Source organism: Palaemon carinicauda, chromosome 33 (assembly GCF_036898095.1).
Source record: "Palaemon carinicauda isolate YSFRI2023 chromosome 33, ASM3689809v2, whole genome shotgun sequence".
Classification (NCBI taxonomy): Eukaryota; Metazoa; Arthropoda; class Malacostraca; order Decapoda; family Palaemonidae; genus Palaemon; species Palaemon carinicauda.
Window position 1 is genome coordinate 19977913 of NC_090757.1, and position 25209 is coordinate 20003121.

At 44.5% G+C, this 25209-nt stretch overlaps 2 protein-coding genes across 5 annotated transcripts in view; one reads left to right on the top strand and one right to left on the bottom strand.

Annotated features, from left to right (window-relative positions):
• The window catches only part of LOC137625875 (uncharacterized), a 67960-nt gene that overhangs the window by 20930 nt on the left and 21821 nt on the right, over window positions 1-25209 (top strand). For 3 of the 4 annotated variants that reach the window (XM_068356810.1, XM_068356807.1, XM_068356808.1), the window contains exons 4-5: window positions 14520-14713; window positions 23884-24005. In XM_068356810.1, coding sequence (XP_068212911.1) covers window positions 14520-14713; window positions 23884-24005 — 316 coding nt within the window. The remainder of the gene's footprint in view (window positions 1-14519; window positions 14714-23883; window positions 24006-25209) is intronic. The other variant, XM_068356809.1, reaches the window with a different exon arrangement.
• Mpv17 (Mitochondrial inner membrane protein MPV17) overlaps window positions 22640-25209 on the bottom strand; it is a 509363-nt gene continuing 506793 nt past the window's right edge. Inside the window, exon 5 of the mRNA XM_068356816.1 lies at window positions 22640-22703. Coding sequence (XP_068212917.1) covers window positions 22689-22703 — 15 coding nt within the window. The 3' untranslated portion in view covers window positions 22640-22688. The remainder of the gene's footprint in view (window positions 22704-25209) is intronic.

A 25209-nucleotide genomic window follows, 5' to 3' on the forward strand; every position in this document is an offset into this window, starting at 1 on the left:
TAGGCTGACCCCATAAGGCCCATAGTTTGTTGCAAACATTCTTGTGAAGGGTCCACTCTGTTGGGATGATTTGACCCTTCCGGCTGAGGCGGTCTGCCATGACATTCATGTTGCCTTGAATGAACCTCGTTACTAGGGATATGTTTCGATCTCTTGACCAGGTGAGGAGGTCCCTTGCGATCTCGTACAACGTAATCGAATGAGTCCCTCCTTGCTTGGAGATGTACGCCAAGGCTGTGGTGTTGTCGGAGTTCACCTCCACCACCTTGCCTAGAAGGAGGGACTTGAAGCTTCTCAAGGCCAGATGAACTGCCAGTAGCTCCTTGCAGTTGATGTGCAGCGTTCTTTGATCCGCATTCCACGTGCCCGAGCATTCCCGACCGTCCAATGTCGCACCCCAGCCCGTGTCCGATGCGTCCGAGAAGAGAAGGAGGTCGGGGGTCTGAACAGCCAGTGGCAGACCCTCCTTGAGGAGAATGTTGTTCTTCCACCAAGTCAGTGAAGACTTCATCTTCTCGGAAATAGGAACCGAGACCGCTTCTAGCGTCTTGTCCTTTCTCCAGTGAGCAGCTAGGTGAAACTGAAGGGGTCGGAGGTGGAGTCTCCCTAACGCGATGAACTGGTCCAGTGATGAAAGCGTCCCTATCAGACTCATCCACTGTCTGACTGAACATCGGTCCTTCTTCAGCATGGACTGGATGAATTCTTGGGCTTGACTGATTCTGGGGGCCGACGGAAAAGCCCGAAAAGCTTGACTCTGAATCTCCATTCCTAGGTATACTATAGTTTGGGATGGGACGAGTTGGGACTTTTCCAAATTGACCAGGAAACCCAATTCCTTGGTCAGATCTAGAGTCCACTGTAGATTCTCCAGACAGCGACGACTTGACGAAGCTCTTAAAAGCCAGTCGTCCAAATAGAGGGAGGCTCTGATGTTTGCTAAATGCAGGAATTTGGCAATATTCCTCATCAGTTTGGTAAAAACTAGAGGTGCCGTGCTTAGGCCAAAGCACAGGGCTTGGAACTGGTATACAACCTTCCCGAAAACGAACCTTAGAAAAGGTTGGGAATCTGGGTGGATGGGGACGTGAAAGTAAGCGTCCTTTAGGTCTAACGAGACCATCCAGTCTTCCTTCCTGACCGATGCTAGAACCGACTTTGTCGTCTCCATGGTGAACGTCTGCTTTGTGACAAAGACATTCAGAGCACTGACGTCTAGCACCGGTCTCCACCCTCCTGTCTTCTTCGGCACTAAGAAGAGGCGATTGTAGAAGCCCGGGGATTGATGGTCCCGGACTATGACTACCGCTCCCTTTTGTAGTAAGAGAGACACCTCTTGCTGTAAAGCTTGCCTCTTGTCCTCCTCTCTGTACTTGGGAGAGAGGTCGATGGGAGTTGTTGCTAGAGGGGGGTTGCGCAAGAATGGAATCCTGTACCCCTCCCTGAGTAACTTCACAGACTGTGCGTCTGCGCCCCTGTTCTCCCAGGACTGCCAGTAGTTCTTGAGCCTGGCTCCCACTGCTGTCTGAAGAAGGTGGCAGTCAGACTCTGCCTCTAGAGGACTTGGAACCCTTCTTCTTGCTCCCACATTGACTTCCGGCACGAGCACCTCCTCTGCTGGAGGCTCTGCCACGAAAGGGCGGAATGAACCTTGACGCTGGAGTGTCCATCCTGGGTCTAGGCACGGAGGGCAAAGGGGTGGCTTTGCGTGCGGATGACGCCACCAGGTCATGAGTGTCTTTCTGGATCAAGGAGGCGGCAATCTCCTTGATCAACTCTTCAGGGAAGAGACACTTCGAGAGGGGAGCAAACATAAGCTCCGACTTTTGACATGGGGTGACTCCAGCTGACAAGAAGGAGCAAAGGTGATCCCGCTTCTTGAGGACCCCGTACACGAAAGAAGCCGCAAGCTCACTAGAACCATCCCGAATGGCTTTGTCCATGCAGGACATAATGAGCATGGAAGTTTCCTTATCAGAAGGGGAGGTCTTCCTGCTCAACGCTCCCAAACACCAGTCCAAGAAGTTAAAGACTTCGAATGCACGGAAAACTCCCTTCATAAGATGGTCCATATCCGAAGGAGTCCAGCAAATCTTGGAGCGTCTCATAGCCAGCCTGCGGGGAGAGTCTACCAGACTTGAGAAGTCGCCCTGGGCAGAGGCAGGAACTCCCAAGCCGAGAACTTCTCCCGTGGCATACCAGACGCTAGATCTGGAAGCAAGCTTGGCCGGGCGAAACATGAAGGATGTCTTCCCAAGTTGCTTTTTGGACTGCAACCACTCTCCCAGTACCCTTAAAGCTCTCTTGGACGAGCGAGCGAGTACGAGCTTCGTAAAGGCAGGTGCTGCTGACTGCATGCCTAAAGCGAACTCAGAGGGAGGCGAGCGTGGTGCTGCAGACACAAACTGATCCGGATATAAATCCTTGAACAGCGCCAGCACTTTCCTAAAGTCTAAGGAGGGAGGCGTGGTCTTGGGTTCGTCGATGTCCGAGTGTTGGTCGTCAAGATGTGCAGCTTCGTCATCATCAGAGATTCCATCGTCTGAATGTTGAGGAGGAAGAGGCAACGGAGTAGGTAAAAGCTGGACGGCTGAGTCCGGCAGCACGGGTGCATGCGTGGCTGCACTGGACCCAACGTCATGCCACTGTTGGTCAGTCTGAGAACTGGCAACAACCATAGCTGAGTGGGTGCGCAAAGTGTCTACTCCCGACTGTGGAAGGATAGCGGAGACCACCGTGGGTTGCGGAGGCTGACGCACCGCGTCAAAACACGGCAGCTTAACTCCACCCTCCTGTTGTTGTGGTAGCTCACGAACGGCAACGGAGGGTTCCGTGCGTCTGTGAACGTCAGCATGCGTCTGGCAGGGTCGACTGCGCATGGGTGGAGGAGCTCTCACAGCTGGAGTGTGGGAGCAGGCAGCCTCATCGTCTGCTGGGCGCACAACCGTGGTAGGTTGTAGGCTAACGGGTGCAGCGTCAACCTTCTCCGCACGAAACTCCTGCATAACAGCAGCTAACTGAGTCTGCATAGACTGCAGCAAAGACCACTTAGGGTCTACAAAAGCGGGTGCGGCAACAGCCGGAGTTACTGTCTGTTGTGACTTAGGATCTACAACAGCGGGTGCGGCAACAGACGGAGTTACTGCATGTTGCGGTACCACTTTGCCTCTCTTAGGAGGTGTGCAGTCGTCGGAGGACTGCAGCGAGTCCGAACTGACCCAGTGGCTACACCTGGGCCGTTGGACTTGCTCGGAAGGGACCTTACGTTTAAGAGGCCGTGAGACCTTGGTCCATCGTTTCTGTCGAGAAACCTCTTCCGCAGACGAGGAATGAATGGGCTCACTCGTCTTCTTGTGGGTGGGACGATCTAGGAAAGATACGTCCGAAACCACGGAGGGAAAGTCTGTCCGCTGATTAAAGCCTGTCGAACCCTTTGGTCGTACGACATTGCTTCTCCCCTGGCCTTGGGAGCTTGCAAGAGGTCCCGGACTGGGAGGACGACAGGCACGAACAGACGCACCCTCATGCGTAACACTGACACTTTTCACTGCACTGACACTCACTTCACTTCCCACTGCACTTTTACCTTTCAACTCCCTGACGTCAGCCATGAGTTGATTGCGGTCATTCGCCAATGACTCGACTCTCTCACCTAGAGCCTGGATGGCACGCATCATATCTGCCATTGAAGGTTGATGAGAGCTAGCAGGGGGGTCGGGTGCAACCACTACAGGGGAAGGAATAGGTTGTGGGGCATGGGGAGAGGAAAAATCAATTGAGCGAGACGAACTCCTCCTGATCCTATCCTTCTCTAGCCTACGTGCATATTTAAGGAATTCTTGAAAATCGAATTCCGAAAGCCCAACGCATTCCTCACATCGATCTTCCAATTGACAGGCTTTACCCCTACAATTGGAACAAATGGTGTGCGGATCGATAGAGGCCTTCGGAAGACGCCTTGAACAGTCCCTAGCACTACACTTCCTGTACTTGGGGACTTGAGAAGGGTCAGACATCTTGAATTAGTCAAAGGGGGGAATTCAAAATCTATCCAAGTCGTCAACAAATAATCCAAAATCCAATAAAAGAATGCAAGGAAGTATTGAAGATAACTTCTGCACAGCGATAGCTAATAACCAGAAATGAATACTTCACCAAATAACGTGAAAATCAATCCAGAAAACAAGAGCGTATTTAGTAGGTCTTGCCGGTGGCACGACAGAGAGAAAATTGGTTCTGTGTTGACATCGAGTACTTGAGTACCTGCTCGACAGATGGCGCTGTTGATGTACACCCCCACCTGTATGGCGATCGCTGGCGTATTCCATCCGTAGGTTTTTTCTGTCGGGCAGCAGAGCTGACAGCTATATGATCACCGGGTAAGTTTAATATTGAAAAATCTATTTCTGGGGAGATACCTGTGACGCCCGGTGAAAAGGGTCCTTCCTTACACTTTTCTGATATAAATATTTCCAAATATACCAGAGAAAGTTAAAGTATGGAATGCAGAGGTTACTACCCTCGCGCGAACACCCAGTGGGCGTCGTTTATAAAGCAGGTGCGTGTGAAAACCACTATTCACAGGCTGTCTTCCATTTAGATAATTCCTTCATCAAAGGGAAGGGCCGTAACAGAGGCCCTATCTACTTTACCTGAACTACTCTACTGACGCCCGATGCTAGCGCCACCTGGACCACATCCTACTGTTGGAAACTAGAAGCCGGATCTGGATCATCTCCAAAATTTAATGGAGTCGTCCATGATCTACGATCTATCAGTGGTGAACATTTCGTCAAAATCCATCAAGTAGTTATGAAATTATCTTTAAAATGGCTAAAAATGCAAATCCAGATCTAAGAGACCAAATTCAAATCTAAAATCTGGAACCAGATCATCTCCAAAATTCAATGGTGGTCATCTATGACCTAAAAAGGGATTTTGACGTAGGAAAAATCTATTTCTGGGCGAGGGACATGTGCCGCCCAGTGAATAAGCTCCATTTAGCACTTATTCTTAGGTAATTTACTGCTAAATATACCAGAGAAAAAATGTAAAGGAGTGCTAGGTTAACTAGCTCGCTCACCTATTGGTGTCGGTATAAAATTGGGCGTATAATCCAGAGGTCCCGCACTATTTAGATTCATCCACGACAAAAGACCCCAATAGAGGAGAGCCGTTCAACCTCACTCGGCACCACCAACTCTGCATCCGCTCAGAACCCAACTCCTTAGCACCCAAAGTTTGGGGACTCCAAGGGAGAGGAGCTGGGAGGGTTCACTGGGCGGCACAGGTCCCTCGCTCAGAAATAGATTTTTCCTACGTCAAAATCCCTTTTCTGGGCTCGAACCTGTGCCGCCCAGTGAATCTATACAAGAGAAATGTCACCAAACTTGCAAAATAAAGGAAAAACATAAGCGTAAGGAAAATACAAGATGCTTTAATCAGAGATGAGTGCCAAAAAACAATTATAAGGGTGTCTTAAAAGGAACATAAATCCACTTGGTAGAACCACTGACAAATAAGGTAAGGTATAATAATGCCGTGAGTGATAATATATACAGATACTCAGGAGTTAAAGATTTACAAATATAATAATAGTATTCAGGTGCGAAACCAACGAATACAAATAGGGTATAAATGAGGCAGGTAAGGGGGAAAGATAAAGTGACAAGGAATTAACATGTGAGTTACCTGGGAGTAACTACGCTCCCTGCAGCTACTGTAGAAAATTTTAGGGCTTCCAAATGTTTAAGGTAGTGTTTCTTGAACACTGACGGTGATTTCCACCCTGTATACCTGGAAAGGTCCGTAAAATTCATGTGGTGAAAAAAGTTCACCGAAGTAGCAACCGCTCTGATATCATGTGCAAGAGGAAAAGAGTCAGGGCTAGCTTGTTTAATAAAATACAAAATTTGTTGCCTGATCCCTTTAATGGTAATGGTACCACCTTGTTCTCTAACGAATAGAGGCCCCGAGGAGTTAGAGGAGGTCCGGGATAAATAAGACCTAAGAGTAGCAACAGGGCACAGAGACGGATCTTGCGTGAGGGGAACAATTTTCCAGGAGGACCATCTGTTCTGAGGGTCTTCGTTCTTAGCCAAAAAGAATTTGTTAGGCGAAAGAAGGACCTCTCCCGAAGGAAGGAACTCAATATGACCCGGGTCTCTCGACAAGGCTGCCAGTTCAGAAATTCTTGCCCCGGAAGCCAAGCTCACCAGGAAAAGTGTTTTCCTGAGAAGGGGAATGTAATCACAAGAACTGTTAATGGTATCAGAAGCCAATTTGAGTACATCATTAAGGAACCAGGTCACCGGGGTAGGACGAGTAACCGGTTTCAGTCTGGCACAAGCTTTCGGAATTGAAGCTAACAAAGAGTCGGTTAAGTCTATGTTAAAACCTACCAGGAAGATCTTTTTCAAAGCAGATTTAATAGTGGTGATAGTATTGGCTGCCAGACCTGATTCTAATAAAGTTCTAAAGAAAGTGACTGTAAGGTTCAAGTTCATACAGTGCACGTCTGAGTCCATCAAAAATTTTGCCAACTTTTTAACTGCAGAATCATATTGGCGGATGGTGGAATCCCGTTTATCTGATTCTAGAAACAAGGTGTTTTGAGGATCGATATTGGCACCATGCATGGCCGCAAACTTCATGAAGTCCATAAAGTTAGGGCGATCTGAATGTTTGAGAAAGCGTACACAACGCGTGTTTGTACTATCTGAGACAGAACCGGATTGGGTATCGGGTGAGGATATAGTCTCAACTCTCGCAGGAGAGGATACCAGTTGCTCTTGGGCCAATTGGGTGCGACCAAGGCTACTTGTCCCTTGAAGGATCTCAGTTTGTCTAGGACTTTCAGTAAAAGATTCACCGGGGGAAAGAGATAAATCCTTTCCCAGATGTCCCAATTCTGTGACATGGCGTCTGTGGCGAGGGTCTAGATTGGGAGCCACATATACTCTCAATTTGTGGTTGGACTCCGTGGCGAAGAGATCCACAAAGAGACCGGGAACCCGAGAGAGAATCCACCGGAATAACTTTAGATCGAGTGACCATTCCGATTCTAGAGGGGAGGTCCGGGACAAGGCGTCTGCCACTACGTTCCGGACTCCCGCCAGGTGGACAGCTGAAAGATGCCAACGGTTCGAGGCTGCTAGGGAGAATATGGCTACTAGAACATGGTTCAGGGGCCCTGATTTTGACCCGCCTCTGTTGAGGCAGCGGACCACCACTTCGCTGTCGAGGACCAGACGAAGGTGTTGTCTCTTGGGTAGAGCGAGACGTTTCAGGGTTAGAAGAACTGCCATGGCCTCCAGCACATTGATGTGAAATTGGCGGAATAAGGGAGACCAAAGACCTTGAACTTTCCTGAGCTGAGAATAGCCGCCCCAACCTGATAGGGATGCGTCCGTGTGAATGATTAGCTTCGGAGGCGGAAACCGAAGGGGAACTGACTTTGACAGATTGTTGGCTCTTGTCCAAGGAAGAAGTCTCTCCCGTAGAATGGGAGGAAGGCGGACTTTCCTGTCCCGGAGCTTCCGGTTCGCCCTCGAACGCCAGACACGGTTGATATCTTTCAATTTTGCCTTCAGAAGTAGATCCGTCACTGAGGCAAATTGAAGGGACCCCAGAATCCTCTCTTGGAGTCGTCTGGAACTTACTTTGTCTTTGAGAAAGCGTTTTGGTGTTCCTCGCAATCTCTAACCTCTTGGGTTTGGGAAGACACAGAGTATGAGATATAAGGTCCCATTGCAGGCCAAGCCAATGGAACTTTGATTTCGGAAGAAGACGGGACTTCTTGAAGTTGATCTGGAACCCTAGAGATTGAAGATATTGGATGACTCTGTGAGTGGCTTTTAGGCAATTTTGGGAGGTGTCTGACCAAATGAGCCAGTCGTCCAGATAGGCTACTACTTGAATCCCCTGATTTCTGAGTTCCTGAACAGCGACTTCTGCTAACTTTGTGAAGATCCTTGGGGCGATGTTGAGCCCGAAAGGCATCACCTTGAAGGAGTAATTTTTGTCCCCTAGGCGGAAGCCTAGATACGGACGGAAGTGTCTCGCTATCGGGACGTGATAATAAGCGTCTGTAAGATCGATAGAGGTGGTGACGGCCCCACGGGGAAGTAAGGTCCGCACCTGCGAGACGGTAAGCATTCGAAACTTGTCGCATTGAATGGACAAGTTGAGAAGGGATAGGTCTAGAATCACTCTTCTCTTGTCCGAATCCTTCTTCGGGACACTGAACAGCCGACCCTGAAACTTCAGGTGTTTCGTTTCTTGTATGGCGTTCTTTTGTAACAGATCCTGGACGAATTCGACTAGGTCCGGAGTGGAATGTTGATGAAATTTATTCGGAGGAGGAGGCCCTTGAATCCAACTCCACCCCAGTCCCTTGGAGATGATACTGAAAGCCCAGGGACTGAACCTCCATTTGTTGCGGAAGGCATAAAGCCTCCCCCCTACCTGCTGCACCTCAGTATTGGCTTGAGGAGTTGCCTCCACGTCCGCCTCGGAAGTTCTTTCCCTTGCGAAAGAATTTTCCTCTACCCCTGTTCTGGTTTGAACCACGGTGGTAGCCTCTACCTCTGTTATAACTCTGGGAAGAGCTATGAGCCTCATAAGACTGGTTAAAGGCAGGAGAGGTGGTGGAGGCACCGGAAAGCTGGCTCTTAGGGAGCAGAACGGTGACATAGTCGTCCGAAGGAGCCTGAGAAGTAGAAGGCTGCGCAGGAGCAACGGGAGATGGAGGAAGAGGCAGTCGGAAATTGGACGAACTACTCTGCTGTTGCCTGAACTGGGTGGAGGTATACGGGCGGAGCTTCTTCCTACCCCGGGCTTGGTAATTTGCGGGGTCATATTTTCGTTTAGGAGTCAAACCCCAACGGGCTTTAAGGCTCTGATTGACTCTAGTGGCCTCTGCCAAGACTTCCTCCACAAGATCCTCAGGGAAGAGATTTGAACCCCAGCAGGAGGACCGGATAAGCTTATTAGGCTCGTGCCTAATAGTCGCCTCAGCCAGGACGTGTTTGCGACAACTACGTTTAGCAATAGCGAAGTCATAAAGATCATAATACAATGACTGCAACGTAGCCTTATTGAGAGACTTAAAGATACTCTCAGTATCATAAGTCAAGGCTATCGACTCCGTGGATGTGGCCAAGTTCAGAGTTCGGCCAACATGTAGGCGGGAATCATACTCCTGTTTAATGAGGGATTCCGGGAGACGGGGAAGCCGCTCACTAAACAAAACTGAGGCACAGTCCGCTGATAGCTTGCCAGAGGTAAAAGTGGTATGGACATTGTCCCAACACTCAATGCCAGAAGGAAGAAGGAGGGAGATCGGATCCACCTCTCGGATGGGAGGCAAGGGCTTCTCCTCCAGAGCATATTGGAAAGCAAGCTCTGCTACCTTATTGACGCATGGAGTCACGGTGTTTTTATCCATTAAAAACATTGTGAAGGAACTCTTATACGGCGTCAACATGGTGTTGGTGCAACCAATGTCATTCAGGAACCTAGCCCAAACAGATTGGGCTTGTTCTTTTGGGAAGATGACGGTCTCTTTGGGGACCTTATCTAGCCGAACCAGAGCTTCCTCGGTAAGCCTGGCATAACCATGAAATGGAAATGCCAGACCAGGAGGAAAGAATTCAAAGTCCTCTAGAGGACGAGTGCCAAGACCTTCCAAAGTTAACATTCCGTCTGAGAACAGAGAATGAAGAGCCATGCGCCAAGGATTATTCTTGGTAAACGGCGGGAGCTTAGAGGCATCCGGGATGAGAGAGCTTTGGACTCGCTCCGGAGCACCTTGCTCTAATGCCCCAAGTCTCTGACCGATGTTAGAGAACATCATGTCCATCTTGGCCTGCATTTCCGACACCAACTTAGCTTGCATCTCCAACACAATGCGAAGCATGGCTGATTCGGAAAGGCCCGGGCTAGGAGCAGGAGTGGCGGATTGTACTCCCGGGTCGTGAGACTTAGAGGAGGAGCCGGAAGCCTTAGATGACGGGTTTGTATTCAGCTTAGAACTATGGGAAGCCTTGTGAGGCTTACGAGCTTTAGGTAAGGTTCTAGATGTAGACTTATCCTTGGGGGGAACCGGGTGTGATCGTTGAGACGAATCACGGTCCCCAGAAAAACCATGAAAGGAAGAGCGATCAGAAGAAGAAGAAAGAGCGGGGCTGAGGATAGGAATCTCAGCGCCGGTAACACCTGCCTCACTTACCACCCTACCTGCGTCCGGATCATCCAATAACATGGGTTCGACGTCCAGGTTCATGGAAGCAACATTGTCTTCCAGATCTCCGGGGGCATGTGACGGATCTTGATCTTGATCAATAAACCCCGCTATGGTGGCATCAATGTGGGCAATGATGGGAGCTGCAACATGCCTAGCCACAGCGGCTGAAGACTTGGCGTTAGGATAGACCATGGCACAATAGTCTTCGGATAGGACGTAAGGCTGCTTGGATTTGACGTTTCGGGCAAAACCACCAACCCACACTTTCAGTGTGGCCCGGGCCGCAGACTTTTGCTCCGGGGATGCCTGAAATAATAGTGGGAATTATAAAAAGGCAGACTCCCAGTGGTCCTTCAAGACCATAGAAATCTTACTAAATAGTGTATGTATATCAAAAAAGGTAAGATAAATAAGAAGGCAACATAGCCAACAGGACTCACCGAGTCAGATCCAAGGGTGGTGATGAGGTCAAAACAGACCATGCAGTTATCAGGGTGCCAGACCACGATGTCCTCCAGCTGAACCCCGCAGAGGGCGTGAGACCGACATACGGTATGCCCACAAGGCTGATGCAGAACAGCCGCACAGGCCGTCGTCTGACAATGCACCATCTATAAAAAGAATAGTATATGAGAAACTGTAATTCTCTTAAGTAGGGGCGGGTCCGGAGGACCCGGGACTAACATAAGTCTAACTTAAAACTAGAACTTAACTGTAATACTCTTAAGTAGGGGCGGGTCCGGAGGACCCGGGCCTAAACATAAGTCTAACTTAAGACTAGAGTATAGCTATCCATTCCGGTCGAGCCGGGAGCATAAAAAGGATGCAACAAAGGATTAAGACACATAGTGTCTGATTTCCCGGGGCGAGGTTAAGCCCCGGGCCGGGAAATAAAAGTATATCCATAAACAATTCATATAGGAACTCCGAGATAGTAATCTGTCATATATATAATCATATATAATCATAGGAACTGTTATATATTAATAGGGGGGCGGAACTGTAGATAAGAACCGCCAACCGAACCCGGAGGGTTTCGTATAACATAATAAAAGTGTGATAAGTGAATATAAAATAGGGTGCACCGGGATCCTACTCTGTTGACCGGTGGCCAACCCGTCTAGACAGAGACGAACCCGCCGGGACACCCGGAGGACAAAGTCCATAAACACTGAACTACCCCCTCTAAAAGGAGGGAAGGCAACGGTCCCCTAGGGGAGGGGGGGAGAGAAGCCTAGCCGCCCACCTAGCGAGAGGGGGAGCTTGGGGGAGGATCACGTGATACGGAGCAGCAGGGCTACCAACTGACGATCCCCAACCAGACAGATCAAACGGAGTAATAGCACAAATATTCATTATAATAGTAATAGCGTTGAAAAATTATGTAAATATACACATAAAAAATTTAGGGCAAGGCATGCAACATAATAAATAAATCACAAAGGACACACCTGATGACTTATAAAATAAAATTGCCGCCTAGTAACGAAGGTCGGCAAGCCATAACGATACGTAACTGATATCGGCCCTAAAAATGAACCGCGAGGGTTCTAAACGCTAAATAATGAATATCCACAATAACAAATAATATTTAATTAATAATAAAAATAATACACATAGTAACACCGCGAGTGAAACAAAAAGCTCTCAAAACAGGAGTACCAACTGTAAGCGGAATCAAGCAAGATCGATATGAACGAAGAGAATAAACTCCTATAATTTAAATATTAAACGATCTAGAATGCTCAAAACACAGCAAAACATAGCTTGGTACTTAACTTAGACGGTGTCTCCTGGGAAACCGACGAAGAAGCCATAATCCAGTGGAAAATAAGCGAAATACGAGAGCACAACAAAAAAGCGGGTTACAACACAGGCGTGCTAAAAGGAGTTGGGTTCTGAGCGGATGCAGAGTTGGTGGTGCCGAGTGAGGTTGAACGGCTCTCCTCTATTGGGGTCTTTTGTCGTGGATGAATCTAAATAGTGCGGGACCTCTGGATTATACGCCCAATTTTATACCGACACCAATAGGTGAGCGAGCTAGTTAACCTAGCACTCCTTTACATTTTTTCTCTGGTATATTTAGCAGTAAATTACCTAAGAATAAGTGCTAAATGGAGCTTATTCACTGGGCGGCACAGGTTCGAGCCCAGAAATCTATCAGTGGTGAAAATGTTGTCAAAATCCATTAAGCAGTTTTGACGCAATCCTGTCCCCAGACACACAGACAAATGAATAAACCAACTTGATTGGATAACCTCCTTTGCAGAGGTAATAATAATAATAAAAATAATAATAAAAATAATAATAATAATCATATTAATAATCTGTATGTTAATAATAAAAATAATAATAATCAGTTTTTTAATAATAATAATAATAATAATAATAATAAGACAATACCTATTGATAACTGAAAAATAGCAGCAGAAGAGGAACGCCTACCCTCTGCAACAGCTGAACCCTGACAAATGTACGGGGAAAAATCTCCCATCTGAAGAGCGCCATAAAGTTTTTAAAAATTACAAACTGTCTCGTAAAGTGCGGATTAACAGTGGGTCGTAAATCACTACATCCGGAGATTCTTCCACACGGACAGCGTGTGAAGGGCCTCATTGAATTCTAATCTGGACAGACGAATCCGTGTGGATTTAATCTACTAGAGTGAAGCATGACTAAACTTAATTTAACAGTATAACTTTCTTCAAGAATGAGCATTTTAGATTGACATATGAAAATACAGTACAGTATTACTTACTCTAACAAACTATAAAGCGTAACAATGAGTGTAATAATCGACTCCTTTGCATTTATTGAATATATTTACTGTAAATACCATCAAGTTAATTTATAATGAGATTGATAGCAACTACTGTAGTATCACTTGCACATTGCTTCTCAATAAGGGCTGGAGTATGTAGCTCCAGCCATATGGTACTGCACTGTGCCAAGAAAGACCATTCAGCCCCCTCATGAAAAATAATTTTTCTTTAAATGAAGATCAAAATTCGACGCCACACATAGAAATAAAAAAGTTTTGCTTGTTTTCCACACTTATCCATAGAATTAAAACTATAGAGATCAATCAAATACTAATATAAATTTTAAAGTGGTACCTTGGTTCACTATTTAATCCATTCTGGGAGTGACCTCGCAATTCAAATTGCTTGTAAACCAAAACAATTTTTCACATAAAGAAATAAAGGAAATTGACTGGATGCTTTCCACACATCCATAAATACACATACTTTATACACTCAGCTTTAAAGATTTGTAATGTTACATATATAACAAATTAGAATTACTACGATCAGAAATGAATACAAATGGCTAATTCACAATAAAAAAAATAGAAGAATATTGACAAATTAACTCGCATTTTACCTTTGAGGAGAGTCATGACTGGTGTGAGGGAGGAGGAGGAGGAGGAGGAGGAGGAGGAGGAGGAGGAGGAGGAGGAGGAGGAGGAGGAGGAAGAGGCAGTTTCCCTTAAAAGGGAGAATCTTCCCCCTTGAAAACTAATAAAATATGGGAGTTCTCTCTCTTGAACAATAATCACTATCACTACCCAAATCACTTAATTTGACCTTTATAGAGATTTTTACTCATTCAATTTTGATAAAGAACTTATCTAGAGACGAGTGCCTTTGCCTTTCCTTTAAAATGGCGTGAAAATGGGTTAAAAATCCCATGAACATACAGTGAACTTTGTGCGTGTGATGTATGGACACCTCTTGACTAATTTCATACTAGTCTTGTTAGTACATGTTCACAAAAAAAGGTGTTAGAAAGGGAAACTTGTTCACAGACAGATAATACGGTCATAAACCGATTTGAATTTTTATGCTCTTATAACAATTTGCTTGTTATCAGAATTACTTGAAACCAAGGTACTGTACTACTGTACTCATATTGGTACAATCAAAATAAAAAGATGAAAAATAAACTAATAGAATTTTTTAAATTATCCACTTCTTTTAAAAAGACCATAAAGGGGTTCAAGTGCAAAAGTCCCATTAGCCCGGAATAATTATGTAAACACGTCCCAAAACAAAGGACGGCCTAATGGAAGAGTAAGAATAATCAAATGAGAGGCAAATAGTTAAACCCTCTAATAGTCAACACTAATAATATATGATGGTTAAAACTGCTAGAAATTGAATGACCTTCAAGATGTCTAAAATTACATTTAGTCAGAAAAATTTGTTTGTAAAAGTCAAGTAGTATACAGTATGTCACTTTCTTAAATTTCTTGTTCCTCTCTAAATTTCAGGAGAACTGCATCATATGATCAAGAAGAGCGGTGCTCGATGGGCTATTTGCCACCCGTCCAAGTTGGGTAACTTCATGAAGGCAAGAGCTTTGTTGCCTAGAAACACCCTACAGAAGGTGTGGGTTCTGGAAAAACAGTCGAACGACTCCATATACAGTCTCGCGGATCATTCTCCAGTTAACCCCGTAAATATTGTTAGTGGATAGTTTCTTAGTATATCTCTCTAGATAAGTATATGCTTTAATGCGACTACATTCTTGGCAATTAACTATAAACTTTTTACATCGCTAACAATTAGTTTCTTTCCAGAGATTATTTACAGATGGTAATCCATTTCCTCTCTTTAAGTGCATATCAATATATACTTATAATTAACCCTTTTACCCCCAAAGGACGTACTGTTACATTTCACAAAAGTCATCCCTTTACCCCCATGGACGTACCGGTACGTCCTTGCAAAAAATGCTATAAAAAATTTTTTTTTCATATTTTTGATAATTTTTTGAGAAAATTCAGGCATTTTCCAAGAGAATGAGACCAACCTGACCTCTCTATGACAAAAATTAAGGCTAATAGAGCAATTTAAAAAAAAATATACTGCAAAATGTGCTGGGAAAAAAATAACCCCCTGCGGGTTAAGGGTTGGAAATTTCCAAATAGCCAGGGGGTAAAAGGGTTAATATCTTACTCTGATTACTCTTACCAAGAGAAAACCACTAGTTAGCTTTTGTGTTTGAAGACGAGAGGCTCATAAAAAAATATAAAGAATTATACATGCTATTTGCGACAACATAATCTACATATCAATAGAATTTCAGTTAATCTCCCACCATTTAAACTAATCTCAAAAGTTCAATGTTGGAGCAAATGCTTTTTTGTTGACCAGGCGGACATGAGTCTTTTTATAGTTTATTTATGACATATTTGTTTTTGATGTTGTTAATGGTTTATATATGACATGTCTGTTTTGACGTTGTTACTTCTTTTACAGTGGTTTATTGTTAATTTATTCTCTTCATTTATTTATTTCCTTATTTCCTTTCCTCACTGGGCTATTTTTCCCTGTTGGAGCCCCTGGGCTTATAGCATCTTGCTTTTCCAACTAGGGTTGTAGCTTGGATAGTAATAGTAATAATAATAATAATAATAATAATTTCAAAGAATGTCAGCTAATCTCCCATATTACTTCTAATGTTTTAAGCTAATCTCTTATCTTCTATTTATTTCAGCTAATCTTTCATCTTTTTCTCTGAGAATTTCAGCTCATCTCCCATCTTTTAATAATTCCCACTAATTTCTCCTCTTTCTCCTAGGAATTTCAACTATTCTCTCATCCTACTTCTAAGGGGTTTCGCTAATCTCTCATCTTTCTTCTAAGAATTTCAGCTAATCTTCCATCCTACTTCTAATAATTTCCACTAATCTCTCATTTTTCTTTTATGAATTCCAACTAATCTCCCATAATACTTCTTATAATCTCCACAAATACCTCATCTTTCTTCTAAGAATTTAAACTAACAAAAAACTTTTTCTAAAAAATGATATTTTAATTATAAAATAAATTTTTGAATATACTTACCCGGTGAATATATAGCTGCAACTCTGTTGCTCGACAGACAAACTGTACAGAAAAAACTCGCCAGCGATCGCTATACAGGTTGCGGGTGTGCCCAACAGCGCCAACTGTCGGCCAGATACCACTCTCGAATGTAAACAAAACCTTCAATTCTTCTCGTCCCACTGCGTCTCAATTGGGGAGGAAGGGAGGGTCATTTAATTTATATATTCACCGGGTAAGTATATTCAAAAATTTATCTTATAATTAAAATATCATTCTTAAATATTTAACTTAGCCGGTGAATATATAGCTGATTCACACCCAGGATGGTGGGTAGAGACCAGTAATATATGTTTACTGTACATTTTATGAGCTAAGAGTTTTTATTTCATTTTAGAAGTTATCAAAATAACAAAAACAAAATAAATAGATACCTGGTAAGGAAGTCGACTTGAACGATTACTCTGCCTTATTAGTACGTCTTCCTTACGGAGCCTCGCGATCCTCTTAGGATGCTGATCGACCCCTAGGAGCTGAAGTATCAAGGGCTGCAACCCATACAACAGGACCTCATCAAACCCCTAATCTAGGCGCTCTCAAGAAATGACTTTGACCACCGGCCAAATCAACCAGGATGCGAAAGGCTTCTTAGCCTTCCGGACAACCCATAAAAACAACATTAAAAACATTTCAAGAGAAAGATTAAAAGGATATGGAATTAGGGAATTGTAGTGGTTGAGCCCTCACCCACTACTGCACTCGCTGCTACGAATGGTCCCAGTGTGTAGCAGTCCTCGTAAAGAGACTGGACATCCTTTAGATAAAAAGACGCGAACACTGACTTGCTTCTCCAATAGGTTGCGTCCATTATACTTCGCAGAGATCTATTTTGCTTAAAGGCCACGGAAGTTGCAACAGCTCTAACTTCGTGCGTCTTCACCTTAAGCAAAGCTCGGTCTTCCTCACTCAGATGTGAATGAGCTTCTCGTATTAACAGTCTGATAAAGTATGATAAGGCATTCTTTGACATAGGCAAAGATGGTTTCTTAACTGAACACCATAAAGCTTCAGATTGGCCTCGTAAAGGTTTGGTACGCTTTAAATAGAACTTAAGAGCTCTCACAGGGCATAAGACTCTTTCTAGTTCATTGCCTACAATCTCCGATAAGCTGGGAATATTGAAAGATTTAGGCCAAGGCCGAGAAGGCAGCTCATTTTTGGCTAGAAAACCAAGTTGTAGCGAACAGGTGGCTTTTTCTGACGAAAATCCGATGTTCTTGCTGAAGGCATGAATCTCACTGACTCTTTTAGCTGAGGCTAAGCATACCAGGAAAAGAGTCTTTAGAGTGAGATCTTTCAGGGAGGCTGATTGTAGCGGCTCAAACCTGTCTGACATGAGGAATCTTAGTACCACGTCTAAATTCCAACCAGGGGTAGCCAAACGACGCTCCTTGGTGGTCTCAAAAGACTTAAGGAGGTCTTGAAGATCTTTATTGTTGGAAAGATCTAAGCCTCTATGCCGGAAGACCGATGCCAACATGCTTCTGTAGCCCTTGATAGTGGGAGCTGAAAGGGATCGTCCTTTTCTCAGGTATAAGAGAAAATCAGCTATTTGAGCTACAGAGGTACTGGTCGAGGATACAGAAACTGACTTGCACCAGTCTCGGAAGACTTCCCACTTCGATTGGTAGACTCTAATGGTGGACGCTCTCCTTGCTCTAGCAATCGCACTGGCTGCCTCCTTCGAAAAGCCTCTAGCTCTCGAGAGTCTTTCGATAGTCTGAAGGCAGTCAGACGAAGAGCGAGGAGGCTTTGGTGTACCTTCTTTACGTGAGGCTGACGTAGAAGGTCCACCCTTAGAGGAAGACTTCTGGGAACGTCTACTAGCCATCGAAGTACCTCGGTGAACCATTCTCTCGCGGGCCAGAGGGGAGCAACTAGCGTCAACCTTGTCCCTTCGTGAGAGGCGAACTTCTGCAGTACCTTGTTGACAATCTTGAACGGTGGGAATGCGTAGAGATCCAGATGTGACCAATCTAGGAGAAAGGCATCTATATGTATTGCTGCTGGGTCCGGGACTGGGGAGCAATAGATTGGAAGCCTCTTGGTCAGCGAGGTTGCAAAGAGATCTATGGTTGGTTGGCCCCAAGTGGCCCAAAGTCTCTTGCACACATCCTTGTGGAGGGTCCATTCTGTTGGAAGTACTTGCCCTTTCCGACTGAGACAATCTGCTATGACATTCAAGTTGCCTTGGATGAACCTCGTTACTAGGGAGATGTCTTGACCTTTTGACCAGATGAGCAGGTCCCTTGCGATCTCGTACAACGTCAGTGAGTGGGTCCCTCCTTGTTTGGAGATGTACGCCAAGGCCGTGGTGTTGTCTGAGTTTACTTCCACCACTTTGCCTCGAAGGAGAGACTTGAAGCTTTTCAAGGCCAGATGCTTATTCTGGGGGCCGACGGAAAAGCCCGAAAAGCTAGACTGTGAATCTCCATCCCTAAATACACAATAGTTTGGGATGGGACCAGTTGCGACTTTTCCAAATTGACTAGGAGTCCCAATTCCTTGGTCAGATCTAGAGTCCACTTGAGATCCTTCAGACAGCAACGACTGGAAGAGGCTCTGAGAAGCCAGTCGTCCAAATAAAGGGAGGCTCGGATGTCCGATAAGTGGAGGAATTTGGCTACATTCCTCATCAGCCTCGTAAACACGAGAGGAGCTGTGCTTAGGCCAAAGCACAGGGCCCGAAACTGGTAGACCACATTTTTGAAAACGAATCTCAGAAAAGGTTGGGAGTCTGAGTGAATGGGGACGTGGAAGTAGGCGTCCCTTAGGTCTAGGGAGACCATCCAGTCTTCCCTTCTGACCGCTGCTAAGACTGACTTTGTGGTCTCCATGGAGAACTTCGTCTTTGTGACAAAGACATTCAGAGCACTGACGTCTAGCACCGGTCTCCACCCTCCTGTCTTCTTTGAAACCAGGAAGAGGCGGTTGTAGAATCCCGGTGATTGAAGATCCGAGACTTTGACCACCGCTCCCTTCTCTAGCAAAAGAGACACTTCCAGTTTCAGGGCTTGTCTCTTTTCTTCCTCTCTGTACCTGGGAGAGAGATCGATGGGAGACGTTGCTAGAGGGGGTTTGCGTACAAAAGGGATTTTGTACCCCTCTCTGAGCAACTTCACAGATTGTGAATCTGCGCCTCTCCTCTCCCAGGCTTGCCAGAAGTTCTTGAGTCTGGCTCCCACTGCTGTCTGAAGTTGCGGGCAGTCAGACTCTGCCCTTAGAGGACTTGGATCCTTTCCTCTTCCCTCGCTTCCCTTCGGCACGAGCACCTCCTCTGCTGGAGGCTCTGCCACGAAAGGGCGGAATAAAGCGAGACGCTGGAGTGTCAATCCTCGGTCTAGCAGACAATGTAGGCAAAGGGGGAGCTTTGCGAGCTGAGGACGCAACTAGATCGTGAGTGTCCTTCTGCACTAACGAAGCAGCAATTTCCTTTATCAAGACTTCTGGAAATAGGCACTTGGAAAGGGGAGCAAAGAGAAGCTCAGATCTCTGGCATGGTGTAACTCCAGCAGACAGGAACGAGCAGAGAGACTCTCGCTTTTTCAGGACTCCGGACGCAAATGAGGCAGCAAGCTCATTGGACCCATCACGGACGGCCTTGTCCATGCAGGACATAATGAGCAAAGAAGTCTCTTTATCTGTCGAAGAGATTTTCCTGCTCAGGGCTCCTAAGCACCAGTCTAAGAAGTTAAAGACTTCAAAAGCCCTAAAGATCCCTTTCATAAGGTGGTCCAGGTCCGATGATGACCAACAAATCTTTGAGCGTCTCATGGCAAGGCAGCGGGGAGAGTCTACAAGACTTGAGAAGTCGCCCTGGGCAGAGGCAGGAACTCCCAAGCCGAGAACTTCTCCCATGGCATACCAGACGCTCGATCTAGAAGAGAGTTTAGCAGGGGGAAAGGCAAATGCTGTCTTCCCTAAACTCTTCTTGGACTCTAGCCAGTCTCCTATCACTCGCAAAGCTCTCTTAGACGAGCGTGCAAGGACGAGTCTAGTAAAGGCAGGTGCGGTAGAAGGCATGCCTAAAACAAACTCTGACGGCGGAGAACGAGGAGCCACAGAAACAAACTGGTCAGGAAACAACTCTTTGAAAATAGCCAAGACTTTTCTAAAGTCCAAAGATGGTTGAGTTGACTTAGGCTCGTCCAGTTCTGATTGTTGATCATCTTGATGTGCAGCAACATCATCATCAGAAAGTTCCTCATCCGAAAACTGATGAGGAAACGGCAACGGAGTGGGTAACGTCTGGTTCGCTGAGTCCGGTCGCACTGGTGCATGCGTGACGGAGCCAGACGTAACGTCATGAAACTGCTGCACAGTCTGTGAACTGTCAACAACCATGGGAGCGCGAGGACGCACAGCGTCTACCCGAGACTGTCTAGACCGACTGGGTTGCGCAGTGGAAACCACACTGGGTTGCGGAGGTTGACGCACCGCGTCAAAACAAGTCACCTCTGATGGTTGTTGAACGTCCTGAACGTCAACAACCACCTCCGTGCGTCGCTTAACGTCAACATGCGGCTGGCAACCCACACTGGATCGCATCGGTGGAGGAACCCCCTCAACTGGTATACGCGAGAAGGTTACCTCAGCGTCAACAGGACGCACAACCGATCGCTTGGAAGGTTGTAGGCTAGTAGGTACGGCAGCAACCTTCTCCGCATGAAAGTCCTGCATCAAAGACGTAAGCTTGGACTGCATGTCTTGCAGCAAAGCCCATTTAGGGTCTACGGGAGCAGGTGCGGCGACAGACGGTGTTAGTGCCTGAAGCGGTACCGCTTTGCCTCTCTTAGGCGGTGAGCAGTCATCAGATGACGGCAACGAGTCCGAACTGACCCAGTGGCTACAACCGGGACGTTGGACTTGTCCTGAAGGGACCGATTTACGTTTTAAAGGTCGTGAGACCTTGGTCCAAAGTTTCTTACGAGAAACACCTTCAGACGACGAGGTATAAATGGGCTCTCTCGTCTTACGTAGGTAGGGGCGATCTTGGGGAGATACGCCTGATACCATGGAGGGAACGTCTGTTCGCTGATTAAAGCCTCTCGAACCCATGCGTCGTGCGACATTGCTTCTCCCCTGGACTTGGGAGCTTGCAAGAGGTCCCGGACTAGGAGGACGACAGGCACGAACAGACGAACCCTCAAGCGCAACACTGTTCACAACACTATCACTTGGCACTTTAGCACTTCCCACTGCACTTTGGCACTTAAGCTCCTTAACATCCGCCATGAGCTGATTGCGGTCACTTGCAAGGGACTCAACTCTCTCCCCCAGGGCATGGATGGCACGCATCATGTCAGCCATCGATGGTTCCTGAGTGCTAGGAGGGGGGTTAGGAACAACCACTACAGGGGAAGGAATAGGTTGTGGGGCATGAGGAGAGGAAACATCAATAGACCTAGAAGAACTTCTCCTAACTCTATCTCTCTCTAGCCTGCGTGTGTACTTTTCAAATTCGATAAAATCGAATTCCGAAAGGCCCACGCACTCCTCACACCGATCTTCCAATTGACAGGTTTTACCCCGACAATTGGAACAAACAGTGTGAGGGTCGATAGAAGCCTTCGGAAGACGCCTAGAACAGTCCCTAGCATTGCATTTTCTAAATTTGGGAACTTGTGAAGGGTCAGCCATTTTGAATTGGTCAAGGGAAAATTCCAAAAAACGATCTAAGTCATCAACAATGAATCCGATACAAAAAAGAGTTCAAGGATTTATTTGAAGAAAAACCCTGCACAGCGAAAGCTCAAAACCAGAATATAGTACTTCACCAAGATGATGTGAAAAACTCCAGTTTAGCAACAGCGAGTAAAGTACGTCTTGTCGACACGTCGACAGAGAGAAAATTGAATCTTTGTTTACATAGAGCTTGGTATCTGGCCGACAGATGGCGCTGTTGGGCACACCCGCAACCTGTATAGCGATCGCTGGCGAGTTTTTTCTGTACAGTTTGTCTGTCGAGCAACAGAGTTGCAGCTATATATTCACCGGCTAAGTTAAATATTTAAAAATTCAGCTAGTCTCCCATCTATCTTCCAAGAATTTTATTATAATCTCCCATCTTTTTCAAAGAATTTTAGCTAATCTCTCATCTCAATTTTAACCCTTTTACCCCCAAAGGACATACCGGTAAGTTTCACAAAACCCATCCCTTTACCCCCATGGACGTACTGGTACGTCCTTGCAAAAAAAGGCTATACAATTTTTTTTTTTTTTTTCATATTTTTGATAATTTTTTGAGAAAATTCAGGCATTTTCCAAGAGAATGAGATCAACCTGACCTCTCTATGACAAAACTTAAGGCTGTTAGAGCAATTTAAAAAAAATATATATATATACTGCAAAATGTGCTGGGAAAAAAATAACCCCCTGAGGGTTAAGGGCTGGAAATTTCCAAATAGCCTGGGGGTAAAAGGGTTAACTGATTTGTACCAAGTTACATCATATACAAAAAATATCAATATAAAACATTTACAATACAAAATTCAAGTTTCAAAACAAAAGGATTCTTACCTGAACACTTTCTACTGCATTTAACATGGCCTTCAATTGTAGCAGTTCTGAAAAGAAAAATACCAATATTCATAAAATGACCAATTAAAATGATTGAAATGACATTCATTCGGGTTAGTAAGAGAGCAACAGTAATTCACAGAAGAAAAACACAAATATAATTCTACACAATATCTTTCTACAAAATTACTTCCCAAGAAATTAGAAGATTCTTACCACTTTATATTGCTTAGGAACCAAGTGATTTACATTTCTATAAAAAGGCAACAGTTGTCTAAATGTTGTCTGTCAGTACAGTAGTTCAACTGGTGCAGATATAAATGAAAAAAAAATAGCTAGTGAAATGATTGTCAGTCAGAAAATGGCAGGTTTAATAACTAAAGCATTTAATAAACCAAATATATAGCAAACTTTTATGTATATATATATATATATATATATATATATATATATATATATATATATATATATATATATATATATATATATATATATATATATATATATATATATATATATATGTGTGTGTGTGTGTGTGTGTATATATATATATAATATATACAGTGTATGTGTACATATACAATATATACATACATACAGTAGGCTATATATAAAAGAATTAGATCACATCTCCCTGACAAAAAAAAAAAAAATAAACACACCTCTCGAGTTCCGATACAGAGTATGAACGATATAAACTTGAGTGAAAATGAAAATTTCATTCAAGAATGTCTGATATAAATATCAGAAGCCATGCAACAATGCCAAAACCATATCTGATTTGATCCTCATGAACAACAGCTTCATATCCTTTGAGCAAAGGTTAGTTTGAATCTAATATATAAAATTCATTGAGTTGACCTTTGTTAAATAGTTTCTTGACTACACAAAAAATTGCAAAACTTTACAATAAAAATAAATATTTTTCAGGTAGGGTTTGCCTTTGGCTCTTCTGAAAGTTCTCTTTAATCAAAATGTTTCACATATTTGGATCCCCTCGAAAAAATATTAAGTGCTGAACAAGATTAAAACAGATTAGCATCCAAGTCACTCCATATATTAAATTTAATTTGTTTAAATTTACTTATTTACTATGGCTAAAAAAATAAATTAATGTTAAATGAAGCATTGGGATGAGAATGGATATTATAACTGTAGCAAAATTAACCATAAAAAAACAAGTTTTGTATCATATACATCATCCTTATTCTTGGTTCCCCTTTTCAGGATAATGGATTAGATTTCAAGAAGTCAGTGGCCTTGATTCTGTTCTCCTCAGGAACCACAGGATTGCCCAAAGGAGTAATGCTTTCACATCAAAACCTTTTGCTGAGTCATGCCATCAATAAGTATGGTCATTCTTATGGGATATTAGTTCATTCTTAACTGCTTAGTTAATAACGGACCTAATGAAAGAAACTGAAAAAATAACAAAATATGTTTCCCAAAGTTTGCCTCTGAATGTTAACTGAACATTTTTTATTCATTCAATATGAAATAAAAATTATCTCATTAAGATACAATCATATAATTAATCTTAATTATCAGAATTATTAACTTTTATTAAACAGTACAGAGGAACCTCTACATCCGAACGTATCTACATCCGAATTTTCCAACATCCGAAGTAAAATTCGAGCAAATTTTTTACTCTACACCCGAATTTTATTTCGACACACGAAGTAAGCAATTTTCGTCGTACCGGTTGTATCCGAATTTTTCGACACGCGAAGTACAATTCGAACACGTTCCGACGCTACACCCGAATGTTTTTTTCGACACCCGAAGTAAACAATACTCGTACGCGTAGTCGGTGCTCATAGCGCCTGAAGTGTTTTTTATTTCCGCCGATAGAAGGCAGCACATCGACCTCGGAGGGACGCTCAATTAGCGCGGCTTGGGTCAGTCCTCTGTTCTCGTCGGCTTCTTGCGGTTGTGCTCTGTGCGTTCTGATATTAACTGTGTTTTAATCGTGATTTTTTACGTGCATCCATTAACGATAATTTACGTAAAGTATGGGTCCCAAGAGGCTTAGTTTTGCCAGTGGTAGTGGTAGTGGTGAGAAAAGGAAGAAGGAAATGCTTTCTATAGAAATTAAGCAGGAAATTATTGAAAAACATGAGCGTGGCATCCGCGTGAGTGAACTTGCTAAACAGTATGGCCGTAATATGTCGACGATCTCGACAATCCTTAAACAGAAGGAAGCTATTAAAGCAGTGAAACCTTCTAAGGGGATCACTATAATTTCCAAACGCCGTACCCCTATCATAGAAGAGATGGAACGACTTCTACTAGTGTGGATTAAGGATAGAGAGATCGTTGGCGACACCATCACCGAAACCGTTATCTGCGAGAAGGCGCACGCCATCTTTACGGACTTGAAGGAGGAGAGCTCTGGGGGTGATGCTGGGGAGAGTTCAACCGAGCCTTCCTCAGATGATTTCAAGGCATCTCGTGGCTGGTTCGAGAAATTTAAGAAACGGTCCGGGATTCATTCAGTTGTTCGCCACGGAGAGGCTGCTAGTGCGGACACAAAGGCTGCAGCTGACTTTG